The following is a 15692-nucleotide window of genomic DNA, read 5'->3' as shown; positions in this document are numbered from 1 at the left end:
TATTTTTTTTGAAGGCACACTTTAAAAGGCCCACCTCTATTAATTGATTTTGGAAGACAGGTATTTTACGTCTGCCTCCGTAAATACATCTATCAGTAGATTTTTTATGACCGCTTCGTTAATATTTAGCTCTGTCTCACAAAATTATATAATAGTGAGACCAACACGAAACTCTGGGCTTTGGACTATACTGTCGTGGTTCTATTTTTGCCATCCGTCAAACCGAGAAGGCTAGGAGAAAGGGACGACAAATCAGGAACGAAAGAAGATGAGTGAGAGTGAGGGATGATCAGTTGCGGACTAAAGAAATTACAATGCTTTAGTATAGGTAGTATATACTAGAAACATATTTGTAGAAGAGGTGTTTGTGCTATAGAACGTAGGCATTGCGTGCAAAATGACTGACAACTGACAAGTGAAGGCCTGAAGGGGAAGAAAAAAACGAAGGAATAGATCATAAAACAAGGGTCTATAACATCCTGGTAGCACAGCCACAAACTGAATTTTAGAGCGTGAGCATCAGTGGTGCAGAGGCAACGAGCACCAGGATCACCATCATTTGCAGGTAGCCGCGGCGCTCTCCTAGCCTTCCAGCGGCCCCGTAGCCGTAGCAGTACTCCTCGCCCTCGCCATACCCGGCGCCCTGCTCATACGGCTGCTGGCTGCCCTCGCCGTAGTAGTACCGGCCGCCCACTGGCTTCTCCTGCTCGTGGTCCCGAGACTTGTGGTAGTAGGACTCGTCGGCGCCGCCGACACAGTCTCTGCGCTCCCTGATCTCAAAGGTTCCTGCGCACGTCGGAAGACGGACAGCGTGGTCAGTCACAGTCAGTCGTCAGATATGCATGCATGATGCATGGCATGGGGAGAAGAAAGAGGTCAAAATTGACATCAAGTGCAAGTGTGTTTACCTCTGTCGGGGCCGTAGCTGCATCCCGTGCCGAGCGCCTGCTTCACCGCCAGCACCGACGCGCCATTGGAGAACTTGAAGCTCTGGGTGGCCACCTCCTCCACGCACTGCAGCGCCAGCTGCGTCTCCTCCAGGCACGGCCCGCCGCAGTACTGGTCCACCTCGTTCCGCTGCACGTGGAACGCGCCCTCCACGTTCAGCCTCAACTCCGCCGCGCACTGGCTGTAGATCTGCGGGCGCACTCATTGTTGTGCCATATATATACATGATCATGCTCACGCATTTGCTGAATGAGATTGACATTAAACTTAGCTAGCGTTGATGTCTTACATTGGGGTCATCGAAGCAATGGCACGCTCTCTCGAACAATTCCATGGCTTCTTTGCCTGCAAGGAAATACAATTTTGGAGTGAAGACGTTTCAAACTTAGCTTATTTCAGATTTCAGATTTCCTGGGATGTTTCAGACATTTTAATTTCCTTCAGTATCCAAGAAAATGTCAGATTATGAAATTCCTGGCTGTTTAAAACAGCAAAGTATACGACTAGCAAAGTACAGTAGATACTCACTGGAGGAGCAGCACGGTATCAGTATGCAAATGGCGAAGGCTAGGGCTAACAAGCTACCACTTCTTTGAAAGGCCATTGAATAATATGATGAGCTGATGAACAGCGCTGGTTAGGCTTAGGCTCGCTATTGCCTCTAAATTAGCCTGTGGCTGATTGGTTATAAATATATGGCCATTTGGGAATGCATGTGGGTGGTGAGGATACAGAGGTTTTTACCAACCTATAGTCCGACTCATACTCCAAAGGATGCTCAGTTGCACACTCCTCGCTAAACTTCTCCAGAAGAATTGCCTATACTAACTTCTGAGCAATGTAATTTGCTCAACAGAAGAAAAAACATGAGCACATGCAGCTGATAACTTGTTTGCAATAAGGTTGGCACAAACCAATGGGCTAGTAGTGCTGAGATATCTAAGCTCTGAATCAGCTCCTTGATTTCAACTTTTCAAGGGCTCCAAAGAAAATTTTAGTAAATTTGCTCTGTTCTGAAAAGAGAGCACATGTAACTACAGTACTAAATCAACTTCAGTTGGACCAATCTTTTATAAAAATATGCAAATATTTATGACATCAAATAAGCACCATTTGGATTTACCATAAAATAAATTCCATAGATAAATTATTGATATTCTTTTATAAATTTAATCAAACTTATTTTTTGAGAATAAATTTGTTCAAACTTAAAATAGTTTGATTTGGACTATATCTAGAAGTACACTCTGTTTTGGAAGGAGAGTGTGGTAGTGTTTTCTGTGCTACATGTACATAACTCGTTTGTACAACCACGTTACAGCCAGGAGGGGAGGAGAGCAAATGGCTTTATCACTTTGGGTGGTGCCGTGGTGGTTTACATGTTAATTAATTTAAGGATTTGGATGACCTGGTTGTAATGCGCGCGGTTGCTTGTACCAGTTTGTTGTGTCTGAAGCTCCTTATTTAAGTTAACTAGATGAATTCTCCGCGCGTTGCTGTGAGATTTTTTTTAAAATAAATCATTATACACATAGCATTATTATATAGTATTCAGTCTATTATGTATGTATACATATGAATTTGACTTGCATGTATTTTATTGTATTAGATCTAGTAAAAAAATACTAAGCTAATAGAACAAAAATTAATATTTGGTTACATTATAGAAGAATTAATTGGTGATGAAACAAATAGTGTATGTACATGACTTGTATGTTAATAGATTAAAGATTTAAAGTATTTCACATGATATAGATGATATGGTAATTTTTTGTAATTAATATGGGACGATATGGACTTAGTGGGGAATGATGTGGACACCTTGTATGAAGAGATAGAATATTTAGTGGGCCACTTAGTGGGAAATGATGTGGACACCTTGCATGGAGAGAGAATTCATCTAGTGGGGTTTAGTTTTATAAGAGTTATAGATTTGGTGCTAGTCTACAAACACTCGACAAATCAAATAGCTTTCTCCCAGATTTTGATTTGCCATACCGGAGGAAAAACGAGAAGTGTAGCCAACGAAGAGTAATGCTTTCACTCTTGCCAAGTCAAAACCGACATATCTTGGTAGCTAGGACCAGCTGAATTTTTCGTACCCAAATTTCTGTCGGATCTAACGGGCTGACAGCTAGCAACCTGATCACCGAGTGTAGTGATAAACTATGGCATAAAGTATTGTTGACTGATTTATTTTGAAAGAAAAATATTGTTGAATGGCTGGCAGATTCGGCTGATAAGCCCAAACATACCTTATAGAGGCAGCTTCTGTTGGTAATTATAATATTTTCCTGGATAATACTTCCTGTTAGAGAGAGCTGCTGAAGTCCCCATGTCTGCGTGATGCAGGCATAGTGTTTATCTGCTTCTCCAGTGGGCGTCGGTGGCGACTCGCTTAGTCCGTTAGGAGTGACCTCGATGGGTCACCAGAGCACCCAAATCAGAGTCCCCATATCTGATTTGAGTAGTCCCCTACTTTATTTTTATTTATCCTCTATTTTGCAATTTTTTTCTAGTAAAGTTTTCAAATCTTTTTTAACAAACAATGATAATTAAGACCCACTTCTTCTAGCAAGGAGTGACCTCGATGGGTCACTAGAGCACCCAAATCAGAGTGCTCATATCTGATTTGAGTGGTCCCCTACTTTATTTTTATTTATCCTCTATTTTGCAATTTTTTCAAGCAAAGTTCTCAAACCCACTTCTAGCAACAGAAGTTAAGGCTGAAATGAAATTACTGTTGGCTGATTTATTGTGAGAGAAAAACACTGCTGGCTAACAGAAAAATACGGCTGAAAAGAAAACAGAACAGGCTCAGCTATCTCAACACAGCAAATCCGGGGATGAAGGAGCACGGCAACGAGGGCCTATGGGCAAAGCACCGACAAGGAGAAGCAGCCGGCCCTGGATCAGCATTCAGCAGCCATCTTTCTCAGCACCAAGAAGCCGGGGAAGGAGCCGACCCTACAACAGATCTGGTGCCAGCGAGGGAAATGAGTGTTGAGTGGCCCTGCAGCAGATCCACCTGGGAGTGTGTATGGGCAGGAGGAGAAGGGGAGGGAGCGTTGTCGCTAGTCGCAGGGAAGGGCGGGAGGGAGGGAGTCTCATCACGTGTAGAGGGGAGGGACCGAGGAAGTGTCGTCGTGGGAAGGGGAGGCAGCGCGTGAGGCAGAGCAATAGTCGGTGCATCGACCTAGGCGACTGAGGGAGCAACGCGCGCAGAAAGTTTAATAATACAGTTTCATTTGCTGGCTCTAAGATTTTTTGTAGCCTTCTTCAAACTCATAGTTATTCACTATTAATACGTGGCTCACTTATCTCTCTCATAAAATTTTTAGTTCTTGTGCCTAAGCTGGCTGTAAGTTTATAACTTGCTTCTCCTCTCTCTCCTCCATTTTCTCCTCCACCTTAGCATTTAGCCAGCTTACAGTCCACTATAATATTTGCTCTAAAGCGAAGGGAAGAGCAGCACCGGCACGGATGGGCCCCGAGATGTTGGGCCAATGGAAATCGGGTCCGAGGGGGAGATTTGGGTGCCATCACAAATTTGGAGCTTTAGTTGGGGCTCTGCTAGAGCTGCGTTTTTAGTCTGTGTATCCATATTTAGTTATGGAAGCTCAAGTATGGACCTTGCTAGAGTTGCTCTTATATTGTAAAGTCCCTTTTGATTCTGTCTTTATTGACGATGTGAAATCATTTCAACGTTCTTCCCTTTGATTGAATGGCTTGGTGATTCAACATTTTTAGTCCCATTCTCAATAGAACAAATATTAATATGAAAAATTGTAACAGCCAATTAAGTCAAGCATTTATAGTAAACCACTTGAAAATGAATAGATATGTTTGAAAATTAAACTCAATGCATCGGTTAGAATAGACACATTTGTTCCGCACTTTGTGCGTGGAAATTCCGCTCCTAGGAATAAAGGTGGCACTTCTGCGGACTAGAACTTGAAACCACAAATCACATTCTCGTAAGGAAAAAATAGATCGAGTGAAATCTAGTGTTCCTTCACCACTTCTCTAAGGTTGGAAGCTCTTGTGCAAGTAGATCGAATGAAAACACTGATTTCACAACCAACACAAAGTATAGCACAAAGATAACAACAAGAGCATAAAGGATAAGGTATTTATCGTGTAATTCGGCTTACCATAAAGGCTAGCCTACCTCCACGTTGTTAAGGAAGCCACAAAGTCTCAAATCATGCATCGGGGATAACCAGTAGGTCCTCCTCGGCTCCACACCTGGTTCCTACCTTTGGCCACCACATTCATTAGTCTTGGTGTCGATACATGTCCTTCCTCTAGTGTGTGTGCGCCCATTTTCTTCTTCTCTAATTAAAATAGGACGCCACATGCAAGCCACTGCTCGTATTTAACCAATTTTATAGTAAATAATATTAGTATTTATGACTCTAAATAATTTTATTATGAAAATATATTATATAACTAATTAAATAATATTTATTTTGTATCATAAATGTTAATATTTTTTATATAATTTAATTAAAGTTTAAACCGATTGAATTCTCGATAAGCCAGAATTATATTTCTTTATAGACGAAGATAGTACTGTGTTGCAATAGGTGATACTGGCGCCGAGATGTCAATTTGGCATGGAGCAAGTCTGAGCCGTCATCTCCTCAGATGATGCACTCGGTGTCTCACATGTCCGTTATTAGACGTGCATTTTGCAAGAATGACCATACTAAACTGGCTCGGAAACATTCGTCGTACGTGTTCTAATGATTTAACTTACTCAGAGAAACCCCAGGAGCGTGGCCGCCGCCCCATCTCCCACCACCGATGGTCCCTCCTCTCTTCTCCTCTGGCATTTCGCCTGAGGCTAAAGGGAGTGGAGATCCATTATGTTTAATAAAACTTTCTATTAGATCGAGTCTCTCCATTCTAAATTTCTTGATATTAGAGATTTATTTTCTCCTCCTCTCCGACAATAGTAAAGAGAAAGGTTGGAATTGCTTTATCCATGGCGACTATGTTGAAGATGAGGGCGACAGCTATGGCGTCAGCAATTTTACTGGCATTACCACATGAGACCTTTTTTCCCGGACAGTGACGTCAAGACGGAGATGATGTCGCTGTCATAGAATAATTTTATCTAGTTTTTTCTTCGTTTTGTCGTGGTTAGATCTGGCCACGATGAAAGACTAGGTAGAATAATTTTTAGATTAGTTTTTCTCATTCTTCGGTGGCAGAAAAAAGATGAAGGAAGACAAAAGAAACTCTGCTTGCAAGAACGTTGGCCATTGTTCGTTGGACATCTATTCTCAGACCTTTTGCCAAGAGTTTGCCTATGCAATCATCCATGTGAAACGTCATACAGGTTTTGTTTGAGATTTGGAGCTATTCACAACGTGGGTATAAATCATGATGAAAATCAGTTCCTATATATATATATATATATATATATGGAAATTCCTTTTTACACGTACGTGTATCTACTCCGATGTGAGATACACGCACCGACGCACGCGAGGGTCGGAGTCACGGACGTAGCTCACGGAGAGATCGGGAGGTACGGCCCGGAGATGTCGGGCCCGTTACCTCCCCTAACGGGTATCAGGTTAATGGATATCTAGAAGATTCGAGTGATCCTATATAATCTAATATAGTTACTGTTTAGTCACGGTGATTCAAACATAGGAAGAGATAGAAATATATATATATATATATATATATATATATATACCTATTTGAAGGAAGAATGCATATAAATTGTTAGTAGCATTTTCCCATCGAGTATGCATGCCAAGGAAAGTATATACATATGTGTATTAATTTTTAAATGGCCCTTTTTTATTAGTATATACTCCGTACGGAGTGCGTGGAAAATTTTCTAATTTAGCTACTTTAGATTTAAAAATAAAGTACGTCTATATGGTTACATACTTAAAAGGCAAAAAGGAGCATCAGTGCATACACTTACTGATGATTGTATGATTAGATTTTATATACAAGGTAAAAAGGATTAAAGAAGTATCCGTGCATACATGTCCATAATGGGTATGCTTACGAGCTCAATACAGGTGTGGTGCAGGCCTCACGTTTATAATTGAAATTAACAACCCGAGTATGTATTCATACTAAACTAGAACATTTGGCGCCCGTTGGGCGCCCTACCATGACCATAGGAACATATGAGATTTGTAACATTTAATGTATATAATATCTTCTTAGAATGTAGCAATAACTAATCAAACACAAGATAGACAAATATAGAACCTGATATAGACACATCTTGCGCCATCCTAAAATCACGAATTAGAAGAGGCATAGAAAATCTCATAGGAGTTAACCCCGTTCCACAACAAAAGACATGAAGAATATTTACACTAATAACATCCACAACTCCATATCTAAAGTCAACCGCCCATTGTCATAGTCTATGAGTCATTATACCGTCTCATTCCACAATATGTTGACCAGCTAGGGCTATTATGGCTCCGAGAAATCCAGGTTCAAAATGAATAGCCGATTCATGGATTTTTCTTTCCTGCAAGAGATGCATTGATACTTATATTAGCACAACTGGCTAGTGAGGTCATCATTGAAGAACATCTTACAAAGTCAAATCGCAAGAAAAAATGTCCATTTGAAGAGAACGATGAGTCCATTTCAATAGTCACAGTAACTTAGTGCAGGTTAAGCACATAAGCTTGTTAGCCCCCTCTGAGGTAGAATACTAAAAAATAGTGACAGTTTTTTCTCATACAACTGAGAAAGGAGAGGTATAAAGAAATAAAAGGGGAGCATATATAAAACATACATATGTGTTCTGTAAGGGGTGCACGCCTTTGAATGGATAACATAAGTTTACCATTAAGTGCTCACATATCATTATTTGCCATATTGGTTGCATGTTCAGTAATCAAAACAGAAACAGATTTATTCATCTATTCTTTTGCCATTTCTTAACCAGCTACTCTACCTCACTATGGCAAAATTATGTTAGATCAGCACAACATGACAAATACTTTCTATCGTGATCTGCTCTCAATCCATGCAGTGAAAGATGTGTAACATAGTCTGAATTTTGATTAAAAAAAGATAAGGACAACACACGATTCATATTCACTGCACTGTGGTAATAAGGATATTAGATATTAAATGCAGTGCATCCATGAAAACATGATAAGTGCAGAGAAAGGGAATGACATCAACCATCGAAACAAGTGACAATATCCATTTCGTAAAAAAAAAAGTTATTAATGACCTTATTCCAAGAAGCAAGGAAATTTAATGACAAGCATTCTAAGTCACATTTCAAATAATAGTATAATTTTAATTTTCAAGCTGAGAGCTGCAGGCTGCAGTTGTGAGTTCTAATGTATATTCCTATGTACACAATGGTAAAAGTATGAAATCCAGTGTTTATTAGGCACTTGCCATCTGCAAAACAAAATTTTGCTAGCATATTGGACAAGAACCTACACATTCTCATTAGTTAGGCACTTGGATTCTAATATAGCGAAAAAGCTTTGCCATTTGATCTATACATGCACAAATATCTCACTAAATTCGCCTCATCAAACCCAGGAAACCAAAATGAATTGACAGATTTTTTTTGGCAGAGCACACCCTATGTTCCAGGATAATGTCGCCAAAATAAAATAAAAATTATTTCGTGAGCTAGCCGTAGCTTGTCTGAACAAACATCATAAACACACCAATTCATCCCAAGCCATCTCATCACGCAGGCAGAAAATGAATGAAACCAATGTAAGAGTACATCCTAATTTAAGTTAGTGATCCATCTTAATATTAGGAAGCCTACAGTCTTCTGTGGAAAACAACTGAACCATGACCATTCACAACTGCTAAAAAGATAATATGGTGATTCTTTATGCCATATAATATGATGATTCTTAGGTAGGTAGAACATATTGATTCAACAGGTATCACACAAGACCTTGTTCTGAAACACAAAGTAATACCTGTAGAAGCATAAAGAAGAAGAAACTTCAGTTGGCTAGTCTTGTCGACTTGCATCTTTGACTCAATAACTGCCTCTCTATGTCTGTGATGGGGACGCTCTGAATCCTGAAGATGATTAGAGAGAAACTAACAACCACCAATTGGTACCCAAGAGAGGAGAACGAAGCAGGCAATGGGAGCAGATCTAAGGAGCAGAAATGGGGAAGCAAGCTTACCGACACCGCTTGCAAAGACCATGCCATCTTGGGAAGAGGTGGGCAACCATAGTGTGTTGGCAGGGTCCAAGTGAGAACCATATCCATGGACGCATTGAGGAAGGCAGACATCCCTCCTCCATGGGTCGACGGACAAGTGCAGATTCGAGGTCACCACCTCACCGAGGACTCCTTCAAGCAAGGGGGCATGGGCAGAAGTAGATTATCACTCACACATACATCCGTGCTGGTAGACACCTCGATTTGCTCCTGTCATGCCATTTCCTTGGTCTTTGTTTGACCATGGCGCTTCGGAATCTCCCAGCCACATGTTTATGCGGCCCAAAAATAGCATGCACCTCTCCCCCTCCTCGTCCCAAATTGCAAAAAAAAACTACCAGTAGACTCGGCGCCCCTTCTCCAGTGACCCGCGCCCCTTCTCCCGTGACTCGGCGCCCCCTCTCTCGGTCTCTTCCGAGACCGTGCCCCTTCTCCCGTGACCCGCGCCTCCACCGTCGTCGTCTCGGTGCTATGGCCGACCCGAGCGCCTCTCTCCGTCCGTCTCATCTGCACCGGATCTGAGAAACCGTAAGAAAGAGAAGTGAAGATAGATAAAGAAATGCAGCGTACCTCAGCTGGACCGCTTCGTTGCTGAGACGTCAAGCTCCATCACCACGCTGAGGACCCTAGCGCCACCATGGATTCAGGCCATAGATCCCACTGCTCTCTCGCGCCCTAGAGTTTGTTCGGCTTCCCGTGCTCAAGCGACGACGGTGCTCATGCCAGCATGGAGGCTATGCGGAGAGGAGAGGGCAGGAAGGAGCCAGCGCCGCCTACTCCTCCGCAGACCATGACCACCATGGGGCCCGATAAGGTTCGCCCGATCTGTCGTGTTTTTTGATCTCGCGTGCCTCAACGCGCTCCCCTGCGTAGCGAGGCCACGCCACTTCCTTGCTCGAGCGATGGCCGTGTGGAGGCTGCATAGGGAGGAGAGGACAGGGAGGGGCGGAGGTGGATGGTGGCGGCGGCGGCGCCGAGGGTAGGGGGGAGAGAGGAGAGAAAGGAGAGAGGGATCGGGAGGTCAGTCTGGACAGATGAGCTGGATGGCGGGTTAATTTTATAAAACACAGAGGGTTTTTTTTGTAAAATGTGCGGCAACGCGTGTCAACACCCAAACGAGCCACCGATGCTCGGAATTCTGTGGTGCAAGCAAACAGGAGCAGTCTTTAATCAACCCTGATTCGAGGACGTACATGCGTTCCTATTTGAAGTACATGTATATACTTTTTTAATCGTAACAAGTATGAACTGATACTCGACATTGTAGCAAGTATCAACTGGTACTCTAAGTACTCTAATGTGTGTACTTTCCTTGGCATTTAAAAATTAATAAAAAAGGGAAAATGTATATACTTTCCTTGGCATGCATACTCGATCGGAAAATGCTACTAATAATTTATATGCATACTTCCTTCAAATAGGTATAATACATATATGTGCATACTCTGATATATGTATACATATATATGTACTCGTACTTTCAGCTCATACACGTGAAATCTATAGTATAGACATATATGCGCCGCCATACTTTGTTTGCTAGCTTGATCCTCGAAGCCTTGAATCACCGCGACAAATATATTAGATTATATGGGATCAGTTGAATCTTTTAGATATCTATTAACCTCACCGTTAGGGGAGGTAACGGCCCCGACATCTCCTGGCCGCACCTCCTGATCTCTCCGTTAGCTACGTCCGCGACACCAATCCTCGCGTGCGTGTATCTCACGTCGGAGTAGATACTCGTACGTGTAAAAAAACTCATCCTATATATATATATATATATATATATATATATATATTGTATTCCAGAGTGCTTGTAACGTACTGATGTACCTAGCTATTACATAATATAATTCTTTTTTTAACTAAAAAATGATTTAACTTACGCCCTTCATTCTAAAATAATTATCGTTTTTGTTTTTCGATAAACAACTTTGACTAAATATATATTAAAAAAATATTAATATGTCATCGAAAAAATTTTGGAGATACAAATGTTGTTAGAAATTTAGGTAATCTTCAATTTATTTTAATCTAAGAAAATAACAACATCACGATGATGACATAAAAGAAAATAAACAAGTTTAAACATCACATATGTTTATTTGAATAACATAAACTTGATCTAACATATAAAAGCACGGCATGTGAATCATACCAGGAAGAACTCAACATGTAGGGGATAACAACATGATCAAAAGCATTCTCTTCTAAATGAGCCGCCAGCTTCCAGGACGGGAAGCAGGGGCCACGTCGCCTAAAATAACCTCCTTCGTTGGATCTTTCATCGTGCGGCTGTGATGATTTGGAGCAGATTCAACCGGAAGTTCTCATCAGCTTCTCCCGTTTTTCCCCTGCTTCCCCCTCTTCTCATCCGAAGCCAGAGAGGCAAATATATACCTCAGCTTCCACTTCTCAACCCCTCCTCTCTCCTCTTCGCTCTCTCGATCTCTCTCCTGACTCAGATAGGCGACGGCGGCTACTGCGACCTCAACGCCCTTCCGTGTTGGCGCGCCTCTGCTGTCCTCGCCCCGGCCTTCCCTTCTCTTCCTCCCTCTCTCCTCGTCTCCCTCTCTCCCGAGGGCATCGCGGGGGCAGCGGCGGCGGCGGCCCGCTTCCCTCCGGTCAGCACCACTCCCGTGTCGGCGCGCCTCTGCCCTGGCCTTCCCCTTCTCTTCCTCCCTCTCTCCTCGTCTCCTTCTCTCCCGAGGGCGTCGCACGGGTGGCGGTGGCGGCCCATTTCCCTTCGGTCAGCACCACTTCACGGGAGGTGGTCACTGTTCCTTCTGCGCGTGCTACAGGAAACCCTAGCCGTCGGTTCTGCTCAGGTCAATTCTCGCTCATCCATTCTCGTTTGGTAGGCCTATGTCTCCTTTGATTGCTGGTGTCCTAGGATTAGGTTCCAAGATCGACGGGTCGATTTACAATACCAGGAGAGTGATCATCTACCTTGCCTTGTCATTCGCACACCTTGTGTACAATTTATTTTGTTGTGATATACTGCCTGCTCTATCACTGCAACAAATAGGAGGACAATCAGCATGCCTACGTATTTTGCTGGTACATGTTTATTTGGTGCTTACATATTTAAGGTCGGTCTTCCTCTCACAATTAGCCTATCTGAAATAACTATGATACATTTTGATTATTTCTAATTTGTGTGCAGGGCCATGTGGTGGATTGTTATTTCAACATCTATTTTAGATTGTATTTATTCTTCCTGAATATGAATACCTTATTGCAAGTTTGCAACATGGAATAATGTTCTTGTTTGAATAGTGAGCCCCGCTATTTCAGATCCTATTTATTCTTTCTGAATATGAATACTTATATTTTCCAAAGATGGAATAATATTCTTGTTTGAATAGTGAGTTCAGCTATTTTTGATCCTACTTTTTCTTTGTCAGTGTGAAGACCTATATTTTGCAAAGATGGAAATAGATAAAGCATTGGATAGGAGCATTATCCCCTTCTATAGATCATACATTATTCGAATATATATGTATCTACAATGTTCTCTATTTCGTAATTTAGTGCCAACTTTTCAGGTTTTCTTTTCAAGGTCATAGGACCATGAAGATAATAAAGAAGTTGGAACCTATCTGCTACATTCTAGCAGCATGCAAAAGGTTTGTGTTTGTGCCTCCAAATACTGCCCGCTAAAAATGTATACTGTGACTTCTCCTTTTCGTGCGTTTTTTGTTGTAATGCTTGTTTACAGAAAGCAGAAAAGTACTAAAACTTTAGGGTATGAAGATAGAATGCACTAACAAAAAATACTTGAATTGCTTTAGTTTTTCTCTTGCAATAAATATTTCTATTAGGCATTCAGCTTGATTGCTGCTCAAAGCTTAAAAAGCAAGTTACAGAGTACACCATCATGTAATATAATGCAGTGACATAGGTAGTATAATCTAAACCTGGTTCCTAATTGGACGTAAAAAAATAGGGAGTCAACATTTCAATCAATATGGAATTTAGTTGACTATGTACCAGTCAGTCTATAGTGGAATGAAGACAAGTTTTTAAATTCTTGTCCCATCCATCTAAGGTCTCATGATCTATGCAGTTTATAGAAGCTTCCATATGACCTTCTGTATGCTTTTAATCAGTGTTGTTTCATGCTTTAGTCCTGACTTAACTGATGTTATTGTCCTCCTCTTATCCTTGGTTCCTCTAAGCTCCCTTTGGTCTCCAAATTGTTGGCCTATTTCTTAATAATGAAAAAATTCACTGAACTTTTTCCACCTATTCTTAGAGTTGGAGTTCTGTTTTAGATAAGAGATTAAATATTAATTTACTACGCCCTTTGCAGGAATAATGATTTTCTAGAGCTATGGATAGTCCTAGAAGACATTGATTTTTGGTACACTAATTTCCACAGCAATCAAAAGATATTTTTGGTTAGATGACAATGCAAAGAATTGATGAGTTGATGGACATTGCACAGTTGCTGGTCCAGTGTGTGCTGAGGTCAGATTATTTATTTATTGCCTGAGTTATTTATATCATTTCCTTAGTGCATTGGTCAAATAACACAAATATGCTGACTTGACATTTCTCTGTACATGTCTTTACCTATTATCTTCACATAGATTGTATGGTTGCTGCATTTGGACAATTTGGCACTGACAAACAACCACTCTGAACAATTCCTTGTTACCCATGTTATAGTACTTTTCTTCTATGTGTTCTGTCGGTACTAGAACACACATCTTCTTTTGTGAATACTTTTTTCAGGGTCATTTGTGATGGGGAGTATGGATTTTTGTTTTTGTTGAGCCAAACCATCATTATTAGAAATTTAGAGCAGCTTATCCTCCTTCTGTGACTACCACGACATTACCTATGTTCCTTTGGAACGTCTGACTTTTTTCTATACAAAGACTCATTTTTATTTATTTGTGATATATTCCTATTCTGTTTTCTCACTACCTCTAATAATCTGTCATCCATGTCAGAATTTTAGGCAATATCGTTTTTCCAAGTTGCTTTACGAATATATGCAGGATGTTGTCACCAAATTTTTTTTGCATTATGCATGGTTTCAGAACCATGTCCTGCATTCAGAATGCATCAATAAAGTGGTCATTGCAAACCATCCCATTATTTCTGTCAGACTTTTTTTTAGCAACCTACTAAAAACCATGGTACTTAAAAAGAAAATTTTCACTCTGTTTTCTTTTTTTAAATGCCACTCATGTTCCTCATTGCTTTTAAATATATTTTTTTTTACTTTTTTTTTCAATCCCTGCCCTTTTCATTTTTTCTTGGGGGGGGGGGGGGAATTAAGAAAGGGGCCAAAAAGGGTTTTTTCAAACCAATGGCCATTGGGGGGGTCTTTTTTCCCGGGAGGGTTCGGGGGAGGGTACCCCCCCCCCCCCCCCCCCCCCCCCCCACACACACACACACCTCCAAATTCTGTTTGTTTGGAGTGGCACAGCCGCAGAGATCCCCTCCTGTCTCTCTGGCTTTTCTGGAAACAATCCTTTAAGATACAACTGTCTTGCTAACAGGTGTGGTGTTCCCAAAAATGTCATACAGATGTCTTGCCAGCACTTACTCCAGTTATACATAATTCTCAAACCTATGATTCACCCAAATATGTTGCGGACGGTCTAAGCGATAGAATGTCCTCACATGTTGAGACTTTGAGGTTATGTTGTTTTCCTTACTAATTTGGTCTTTTCTCAGTCAATGAACCTGTCTCGTAATTTTAGTAGTGTTTTCTTTTGTTGCAGTTTAGGAGATTTTCGGCAGATTCAAAATGTGACGAGCCTACGGAATGATGTGGTGTATGGTTTAAAACCATCTGATCGAACGGGTACGAAAGAATTATCTTACCAAATTTATTCTCGCCACCGTGTTGTTCTTTAATTTAATTGATGTCGGTGACTGACCTCTTAAATTTGTTTGGACATGGCCTATTGAAGATGAAGTTAGCACAGATCTTGTCGGCTAGTGTTGCTGAAATCAACAAACTTTTGCAGTTTGTGAGTTAACAGATCTACTGTTGGTTCCGAGCACATGCCCTATTCCCAAAGATTACATTGTCAAACACTTTGGTTGTCCGCGAACTACATACACAGGTGTTCTTTGAACTCAAGTGGAATACATACAAGGCTAAAGAACAAATACAACAAAGATCATTGTATTCTTGCTTTGGAAATCTATCTGATATTTTTTTCTCTTCTGCACAGAATCGTTCATGTTTTATCCACTTTACTTCAAGCCCTGTCAAATCCTCTTGGTACTTCAGATCAAAATGTTCAGCCACCATATGTAGTGAAACATGTAAGAATAAAATATCAGCAACCATTATGTATGAACCTATGTACCTGTTAAACTCAGCTTTTAGATGGTGCAGCAGCGCTTCACCATGCTACATATTTCTCCAGCGTTTTCTTGTGAACTCCATAAGACCATAACCATGTCATTTTACACTAAATTCTTTTTCATGCCTTATATATGACAAACTTTTGAAGATCAGTTGCAAAATCAACAGAATTTCACATGCATAGGCGCGCG

At 41.1% G+C, this 15692-nt stretch overlaps 1 protein-coding gene and 2 long non-coding RNA genes across 15 annotated transcripts; 1 reads left to right on the top strand and 2 right to left on the bottom strand.

Annotated features, from left to right (window-relative positions):
• On the bottom strand, window positions 274-1639 carry LOC8061892. Its single transcript, XM_002439580.2, has 4 exons — window positions 1477-1639; window positions 1238-1293; window positions 909-1137; window positions 274-786 (listed from the first exon to the last, which is right to left on the bottom strand). Exons 1-4 carry the CDS (start codon window positions 1550-1552, stop codon window positions 506-508), a joined length of 642 nt encoding a protein of 213 aa, XP_002439625.1. The 5' UTR covers window positions 1553-1639; the 3' UTR covers window positions 274-505.
• On the bottom strand, window positions 7113-10507 carry LOC110430596. Of its 2 annotated transcripts, none has more exons than XR_002447963.1 (4): window positions 9732-10507; window positions 9123-9679; window positions 8907-9012; window positions 7113-7465 (listed from the first exon to the last, which is right to left on the bottom strand). It is a non-coding gene; the product is annotated as an uncharacterized LOC110430596 (long non-coding RNA). The 2 variants fall into 2 exon arrangements; XR_002447962.1 differs by having other exon boundaries at window positions 9123-9668; window positions 9732-10506.
• Window positions 11581-15622, top strand: LOC110430360. 12 transcript variants are annotated; one of them, XR_002447816.1, is made up of 8 exons: window positions 11582-11992; window positions 12331-12442; window positions 12713-12793; window positions 13480-13637; window positions 14681-14820; window positions 14906-14988; window positions 15098-15253; window positions 15365-15622. It is a non-coding gene; the product is annotated as an uncharacterized LOC110430360 (long non-coding RNA). The 12 variants fall into 12 exon arrangements; XR_002447814.1 differs by having other exon boundaries at window positions 11582-12256; window positions 14709-14820; XR_002447812.1 differs by having other exon boundaries at window positions 11582-12256.

Source organism: Sorghum bicolor, chromosome 9 (genome assembly GCF_000003195.3).
Source record: "Sorghum bicolor cultivar BTx623 chromosome 9, Sorghum_bicolor_NCBIv3, whole genome shotgun sequence".
NCBI classification, from domain to species: domain Eukaryota; kingdom Viridiplantae; phylum Streptophyta; class Magnoliopsida; order Poales; family Poaceae; genus Sorghum; species Sorghum bicolor.
The sequence above is the reverse complement of the archived record's forward strand: the minus strand, read 5'-3'. Positions and strand labels throughout refer to the sequence as shown.

What these genes read in the sequence shown, in the direction of transcription:
- LOC8061892 (XM_002439580.2), bottom strand. Translation starts at nt 1,552, where the DNA reads ATGGCCTTTCAAAGAAGTGGTAGCTTGTTAGCCCTAGCCTTCGCCATT. An exon ending in GATACCGTGCTGCTCCTCCA is followed by an intron (nt 1,294 to 1,476) that starts GTGAGTATCTAC and finishes ATTTCCTTGCAG; the next exon opens with GCAAAGAAGCCATGGAATTG. An exon ending in ATTGCTTCGATGACCCCAAT is followed by an intron (nt 1,138 to 1,237) that starts GTAAGACATCAA and finishes GTGCGCCCGCAG; the next exon opens with ATCTACAGCCAGTGCGCGGC.